The following is a 9,006-nucleotide window of genomic DNA, read 5'->3' on the forward strand; positions in this document are numbered from 1 at the left end:
GATAAAGTGTGGAAAAGTGAAACGTTTTGTTGATATTATTTTGGTTAGAATTGTTTTAACAGTTCTTTATCATCTGATTAACACCACATGTCAATTAAATATGTTGTTATTAAGAACAATTTCTCTCTTACTGAATCGTTGATCAAATAAATCTATCTTTTTTCCATTTTTTATGCAGAGTGCGTAGTTATCCCCTTTAGCGGTATAAATCAATTTGTTTTGCTTCTCCTAGCTTCTCAATTGTTTTCAAGATCCTCAAAGACCTTAAAGTATGAAGGAAAAAAATGAAAAAAAGAAGTTGTTTTTACACTTTCATGAAACCGTCTAATTGCTACTTGCCACATTCTCTGAAATATGTGTTGGAATCCTGAGTCAAACATCGTACCATAATCGTTTCGTTGCATACTTCTTTTAAAACTATGTGTATGCTGATATAGTTAACTTGGGTGAAGTCTGTAATAAAGGTAAATTTTAAATGACTGAGAACCCTGCTCCGGAATTTTTTCTACACTTTAGTTTCTTAATACTTTAGAGAAGAATGAAGAATGGGGTTTGGTAGAATAATCACTCGCTGTGTATCTTTGTAAAAACAAAGTAAGATTATTTGAGATGTGTTTTCCTCAAAAAGAGTAACCTGTGTTCGTATATGACTTTTTGGCTCTAAAAGAGCACTTTAAAATTATACTGTAAAGATACACTTATGTTTTACAGGAAGTTGAAAAATACTTACCTTACTGTCACAACTGTCCTCAAATTATGATGGATTCTTAAAATTAGAATTAAATTTTACAAACAAAAATAAATAATATTTTGGCAGTTCTCCTGCGCACCAAGAAACAACAAGATTTGTAAAAAATAAACAATTAATTTATCTACATATGTACAATAAACAAAACGCAGCTGAAAGTTTAACTATAGTTTAACACCACGTGGCTTCATCATCTATTGTCGACCATAGTGGCCCGTCCGGTCCACCCTATCCTAGGTAGCCTCACCACGTAAACAAATCCTCCCGTCCGAATAACGGTGGTCACCTACAATTTTCAGAGAGTTTTCTAATAAAATATTCAAAACACACATCTTTTCAAAGTACTAGATTTTACAAATAAGAAAGCACATATTTGCCGTTTAACGAGTAAATGAATAAGAGCGTAAATATATACATTATCGCTATATTGCTAACAGTTTTGCATAGCATATTGCTCTTTAAAGGTAACAAAATAATAAAATATTGCAAAGTGTAAAAACTACGGAGCTGCGGCATTTCATACAAGATAAACATACGGCCCAGGTCTTGCCCTCAACACCGCTTCAAACATCCCTGAATCCCAAGATCACTCAGCAGGGGAAATAGAATACACCCAAGTTAACACAGCATGGATTATTTAAAAGGCACACCAAAGATCACTAAGCATGGGTAAAGTATAACTCTTGGCGTTCAGACATCATCTTACAAACAATACCCAACACCCAGTATAAATAATCAAACAGGGTCGACGAGTATACATTAATAAAAACGATAACTCCTAATACCCAAATAAAGACAATAAGCTAATATCAAACATTGACACAATGTCACTTGTGACACTTACTAATATAATTCTGAAGATATGCTATTGATAAAAAATTAAAATAATTTTGTTATACTTGCACTTTATGACACTTTCCAAAACATCGTTCGTCATTCAATCAGTTATTATCAAAACGTATCCTGGACAAACAGAACGGAAACAGACAGGGACTTTATATTGTTCCGAAATTTACATCGAAGCATCACCCCGACGCGCGAATCTACAAATTCGACTTCTCCTTTGAAGAAATCAAGCTTATTAAATTCGTCGCAAAATTATGGACTGTTACTCTTCGGCTAAACCAACAAACGTGTGTTCTCTGTAAAAAAAAAATATAGCAATCCCTTCCAACATGCCGCGGTGTGGTGTTCCGCCACAGAACATATTAGAAACTCATATCTTAATTGTGTAGTGAACAAATTTGATGTTCGTTTATATGTAGAACTAACCCATTTGTGTGATCATGACCTCTATATATTGTTAGGTGGTCTTCCAACATTAACGTTTGGGGACAAGCATGAAGAAAAGAAATTCATATGTTATTGTGCTAAGTTTATCTGCGAAGCCTGTGCCTTTTTTACAGGGCTTCCACTCAAACATAATTGTTTTATTTGTCAGCTTATTACTGTTTTTATAAATACGTTGTATACACCTTTCCTTTTATTACATTTTTTTCGTATTGGCAATTTAAATATGATATTTCTAATATAACATGATCTATAACATGTTAACTGTATGATTTGTAAAATCTCTGAAAAGAGGAAATAAAGATGGAATGACATGATATTAAGTTTCCCCCAAAGATAAAAAAAATGTTTGTATCATCTGTCCTTTTAAAAATGCTATAATTTATTATATTTATAATTTCTAAACAATCCTTTTTCTTATGCGATATTTTTTTTTTTATATGTCTCAACGGCCAGATTATTGGAGAAGCATTTCTTTTAAGAAATTAATTTTTTATTAACTTTAGAAGAGAAGAATTGTCAACTTAGTGTTTGTAAACTATGTGGATTTTTCGTTCATATTGCACAATGCTATGTAGCTTATTATAGAAAGCCGGACGGACATACCAATTAAAACAGGGAGTATAATGAAATAATATTTTTAATTGCTGTCTATACTAGTAATGATTCATTCATGTATGTAGAACATTTTTCCTAAAACAAGAATATGAGTTTTACTCTGCACAATATGCTTCAGTGTTTTTATAACCCCTGCTTGAAAACGGGAGGGAAAAAATCGGGATGCCCGTCCGTCTGTTCGTTCGTCCAACAAGTCTGTCCGCCTATTACGCTTTTGGGTACCTTTATCTCTTATCTGCAACTCCTCTGTTCTCACTAAATGAAATTTAATGAGACTTTCACAGACTTTCTGCTATATTTTGCCATTGTGACCACCTATTTTACTTTTTGTTCGGGGACATACATGTATTTTGGGTTTTCCACAGCAAAACATTGACATTACAATTTTTTCTATAATGATGATTGGTACCCATCTCTTATCCGCACCTCCTCCTACATTAGTGAATAAAATTTAATGACACTTTTACAGATTCTTTATTACATGATACAATTGTGCACCTTCTATTTTACTATTTGATCTGACACTCAAAATAGGTCTCCAGGAGCAAAACATGGACTTTGTCGTTAAAATCACACAGGGTGCAGGAGGAATCACTTACTGAGCTCATTGCTCACAGTAGCTCTAGTATTTTATTACTATCACGAGTTCTTGATAATGCGAGTAAGATTTTCCCAGAATTCGTCCTGCAAGGATGAATCTTCCGGAGGATAGTCAAGAAAATGCTTTTCCTCTATAAAATCTTTTATAGCGGTGTCACAACCCCCTTCAAACAAGTCAGGCATTAGAATAAGACAGACATATCCAAGGGATCCTCTTTCCTTTAAAGCTTCCATTTTCGCCATATTTAATTCATATGTTCGCCATTTTGATTTCAGATACGCTTTCGATACAACGCAGATAGTTCTCTGACTCCTCCCGATCGCTTTCATTATGTTATCAATTTTAGAATTACCAATTTCGAAGTGAATATCACGAATTAATAACCTCAAACCTTTTGCTTCCAGTTTTGGTTTCATCTTTTGGAACACGAATCCCCTATTCTCGCCTACGTAGGATATAAATGCATGGAAAAAATATTGCCGTTGTCCTTGCATCATTCCATATTGACTAGTTCTTTCAAAGCTTTCCTCAGCTATTGAACTCAGCAAATCAGGTTCTGCAAGCAGATTAGAAAGCTCCTCTTCTTTTATGGTTGAGGTAAAACCGTCATTATGTCGTTTACTTTTATGCAAGAAATACCTTATGTGCCAGATGTTTTTCCGAATAATTATCACAAGTAACACACTTATCACAAGAGTTATCGAGACAGTTGTTGTAATTATCCAAACGTCATAATCTATACAGTCAAGCTTTAGTTTTTGTAGAGATTGTTCCATATAATGAAAATTGAACTGATTGCTACGATCTGAACAAGTATACTTTTGAAAACCTAAGAAATGCATTCTGTTTTCATACAACCACGTCAAGAATTTTAGATTTTGGCATCTACAATACAAGTTGTTCCTTAGTAAATTTATCGATACTTTTGATTTTTTGAAGATATAAGAAAACGCATGCATTGTTTCATTTGTAAAGCCCGTTAATCTGTTATCGGAGAGATCAATATAAGAAAGGTTAGTCATGTGACGAAGTCTGAAGTTTACTCCGGTCAATTGATTGTGATTTAGTTTAAGTATTCTTAATTTTACCATATTTTGAAAAGTACAGATTGGCAGGTGAAAAAGTCTGTTGTTTGAAAGATCAAATTCTTCAAGGTTTCGCTGATATTTAAACAAATGACATCTTATGTCCATTTGAATTGGTCGAGACAAAAAGTTTCTTGCAATATTTAAGTATTTTAATCCTGTACCGCTTGCAGTAAAACGAGGGGATATTCTAGAACAGAAATTGTCCGACAAATCTAAATTTTCGACAAGCTCAAGTCCAAACACGGGTTTATCCCAGGAAAAGAACAAATTATTCTGAACGTAGATGTTTCTCAATTTTGTTGCATTCAAGGTTACTTTTGGAAATCCTCCATATAATTTGCTTGAATTAGCATAAACTGTTACAAGATTTGGAGGAATGTAAACTGTTATGTTTGGCCGATTAAGTCTTTTTATTTGTTTCTTTGAATATTCCTGGTATTTAATTTTACTCGACTCAACTAGTACTGATATTTCAAAATCTTTCTTTTCGATGCATTCCTCAAAAACCTCCGGAAAATTTGTTATGGGTTTCAAAAGAAGTGTCATGTTAAATTCTTTCAATTTACGCAGAAAGGAAAATTCAAATAGATATATTCCTGTTGTGAGTCGGTTTAAAGCCAAAGACAGTTTTTCCAACGTTGAAGGCATATTTTTCAAAACACCTTTTTCTATTAATTCCATCCTATTTTGTGCAAAGGAGGTCTCAACAAGTTTTGTATACCGCAAATTTTCTATGTGAGAAAATGTCATCTTCGTTCCAATGCCAAGTGTACAATGGATATCGTCTGCGTAAAAAAACTTTGATTGATGTTTCGTTCAGGCCAAATGTTGCATTTGGGAGAGAGGCAAATCCTAATTCCTTATTGTGGGAAATATCGAGTTTTTCCAGGTGTTGGAGCAATTTGAAAGGCCCTTTAGAAATATGAGATATTTTACATTTACTTACATCAATATCCTTCAGAAAAGGTATGTTTTTGAAGAAATCTGAGGATAAACTCCAAATATTGCAAAAACCTGTTATTCCTGAAGCGTCAAGAACAGAAAGTTTCCGAAGATTTTTAAATCCTTCACCAAAAGTAAAATTAAGTGGTATGTCAATTTTAAGTTTTTTCAAAGAAACAAGTCTTGAAAAGGCTCTGTCAATTGAATTTGAATTCACGTTAGTGTTTGTGTTTCTCTTAATATCCAAAGTTTTCAAACTTCGAAGTGAAAGAAACAAGTCCGGGTAATAGATTGCTTCTGAGAGACTTAGATTATTCTGTTCGAGATTTAAATATCTCAAATTTTTAAGTCCACTGAAGGGTTTACCAAGGAGGGCTGAAATATTGTTTCTTGACAAATTAATAAATTCGATTTTCTTTGGAAATCTCCAGTTAATTTCCTTAATGTAATTTTCACTTAAATCTATCCACATCGTATGCACTGGAAGTGAAGTGATTTTAAATTCTTTTTTCAGTTGACCACTGCAATCTATTTTCAATCCTCTTTTTAATCTGGTACACTTACATACATTACATAAGTACTTACTTTCCGTAGCCATTAATATTCCTTGCAAGTAATACAAACACACAACCAATAACCAGCGATAAACTTCCATGATCAATTTATACTGATATGCGTTCTGTTGTTAACCCACTAAAACACCGAATTTATATTTCACAGTCAGTTTAAATGAAATGATCATAACGACTTGGGACATTGGTAAATGATATTGAAGTGCATAACCCATTGATTTTTTTTTACGTCCGGGTTGAATCAAGTTAATAAAAAAAATATCACAACTTCAAAATAAGCAATGACCTTAAAATCCATTGCACGTATTGAATTCGAAAATAAACATACGATGTATTTTGAATGAGTTCTAAAAATATTTTCAATTTAAGTGCTAGAATGGAAATTAAATGAAACTTGTTATGTAAATGAATGGAGCTCAAAATATGTCATGCAGTGGGCAAAATATTATGGCACGTGAACACAAGTAATTGAGGCTAGATATTCGAACAAATTAGCAGAACAAACTTGACGCAAAGCGTGATACGTGAAATATAGCAAATTCAAACTTTAGAGATCAATTATATTATATTTATCTATTATACAAACAATGATGTCAACGAACTTTTTAATACGAATGGAAAAACACCATGTTTCTGTGTAGTACGTCATCAGTTTCAGAGAGTGTTGATATTGATTTAGAAAACCGCGGCATGGTGATCCGGAAAGTCGGATGACGACGTCACGTTATTACGTAAATTTAAAGTAAAATTTTGTGATACACAGCTTGGTATAAAGTAAATATGTATATTTTTAAATATGTACTGAAATCCTCGTCTGTTCAGATGCATTAAGAGTAAAGAATTTTTATAATACGGATCAGATCTTCTTAGAATAACTTCCGTAAGCAGGGGTCTTCGAGAGAATAATCGATGAAAGATTTTTGATCGATAAAATCTTTTATTTTCATATTAAAACCACCCTCGAAAATATCTGGCATTAGAATGAGATAGACTTATTGAATCTTTTGACCTAGAGAAGATGTATGGAAGCGAAACATTTGAACTAAAAAAAAAGTTGTTATTCGATTAATTGAGAAATCCAGGGTAAAACATTAATCATATGTTTGATCCTTAAATTCATATGAGACAGCTGGTAATTTTAAGAACTTTGAATTCAGCCATGGATTGAAAATACAATCTGGTAAATGCGAAATTTTGTTGCTGGAGAGAATAGAACCTCCAGCTAACGTTGATTTTTAAATAGCTGGCAGCTGTAGTCTAAATGTATTGAAAGTGATAAAATGTTTCTGGCCATGTTTATATATTTCAGACTCTTGCCACTCGCTGTATTACCCTAACAAAAAAATACTATAGTTAACTATAGTTAACTATAGTTAACTATAGTTTACTATAGTTAACTATAGTAAATCAAAGTGTCAAAGTTTTCGTCAAAGTTTTTCAAAGTGTCAAAGTTTTCGCCAAAGTTTTTCAAAGTATCAAAGTTTTTGCCAAAGTTTTTCAAAGTGTCAAAGTTTTCGCCAAAGTTTTTCAAAGTGTCAAAGTTTTCGCCAAAGTTTTTCAAAGTGTCAAAGTTTTCGCCAAAGTTTTTCAAAGTGTCAAAGTTTTCGCCAAAGTTTTTCAAAGTGTCAAAGTTTTTGCCAAAGTTTTTCAAAGTGTCAAAGTTTTCGTCAAAGTTTTTCAAAGTGTCAAAGTTTTCGCCACAGTTTTTCAAAGTGTCAAAGTTTTTGCCAAAGTTTTTCAAAGTGTCAAAGTTTTGGATAAAGTTTTTTAAATTTTCAAAGTTGGCGATAAAGTTTATTAAAGTGTCAAAGTTGGCGATAAAATTTTTCTATGTGTTAAAGTATCCAAGTTTTCGATAAAGTTTTTTAAATTTTCAAAGTTTTCGATAAAGTTTTTAAAGTGTCAAAGTTTTTTATAAAGTTTTTCGAAGTGTTAAAGTATCAAAGTTTTCGACAAAGTTCTTCAAGGTGTTAAATTTTTCGATAAAGTTTTTCAAAGTATCCAAGTTTTCGATTAAGTTTTACAAAGTATAAAAGACTTGGATAATGTTTTTCAAAAAGTCAAAGTTTTCGATAAAGTTTCTCAAAGAATCAAAGTTTTCGATAAAGTATTTTAAAGTGTCAAAGTTTTCAATAAACTTTTTCAAAGTTTTAAAGCATCCAAGTTTTCGATAAAGTTTTTCCAAGTATCCAAGTTTTCGATAAAGTTTTTCAAAGTATCCAAGTTTTCGATAAAGTTTTTCAAAGTATCCAAGTTTTCGATAAAGTTTTTTGAAGTATCAAAGTTTTCAATAAAGTTTTTCAAAGTGTCAAAGTTTTTGCCAAAGTTTTTCAAAGTGTCAAAGTTTTCGCCAAAGTTTTTCAAAGTATCAAAGTTTTTGTCAAAGTTTTTCAAAGTGTCAAAGTTTTCGCCAAAGTTTTTCAAAGTGTCAACGTTTTCGTCAAAGTTTTTCAAAGTGTCAAAGTTTTCGCCAAAGTTTTTCAAAGTGTCAAAGTTTTCGTCAAAGTTTTTCAAAGTGTCAAAGTTTTCGTCAAAGTTTTTCAAAGTGTTAAAGTTTTCGTCAAAGTTTTTCAAAGTGTCAAAGTTTTCGTCAAAGTTTTTCAAAGTGTCAAAGTTTTCGTCAAAGTTTTTCAAAGTGTCAAAGTTATCACAATAGTAAATCAAAGTTTTCAAAGTGTCAAAGTTATCACTATAGTTAACTAAAGTAAACTATAGTTAACTATAGTTAACTATAGTATTTTTTTGTTAGGGTAAAGCTGGAGATATACTAGAGCAAAAGTTTTTCGAAAAATCTACCCTTTCAAGCATTTCAAACCCAAATAGAGGTCGATTAAAGAAAAACAAGAAATTGTTCTGTGCGTGTAAATTCTTCATTTTATTTACACTTAACCTTAAATCTGGTATTCTGTCTTTAATGTGCTAGAATTTCCATAGAACGTTTCAAGTTTCGGTGGCATATACACTGTTATATTTGAAGAAAGAAATTCAAAATATGTCTTTGAATATCTTGCACTCATTGACACTTGGAGTTCAACTCTTTCTCTTTGTTGCATATTTCAAAAACAAAGGTAAAATACTTTGTTGGCTTCAAAAGAAAAGTCATATTTAATGCCTTCAAATTATGCAGGGTGTGAAATTCAAATAAAA

General features: G+C 32.0%; 1 protein-coding gene across 1 annotated transcript; it reads right to left on the reverse strand.

The window, feature by feature from the left end:
• Nucleotides 1-3,112: 3,112 nt before the first annotated feature.
• Nucleotides 3,113-5,095, reverse strand: LOC134250097 (toll-like receptor 4). The gene has a single exon (XM_062732449.1). It carries the CDS (start codon nt 5,093-5,095, stop codon nt 3,296-3,298), a length of 1,800 nt encoding a protein of 599 aa, XP_062588433.1. The 3' UTR covers nt 3,113-3,295.
• Nucleotides 5,096-9,006: the final 3,911 nt, after the last annotated feature.

This window comes from Saccostrea cucullata, unplaced genomic scaffold (assembly GCF_032062105.1).
Source record: "Saccostrea cucullata isolate Sc308-1 unplaced genomic scaffold, CSIRO_AGI_Scuc_v1 ctg1183, whole genome shotgun sequence".
NCBI classification, from domain to species: Eukaryota; Metazoa; Mollusca; class Bivalvia; order Ostreida; family Ostreidae; genus Saccostrea; species Saccostrea cuccullata.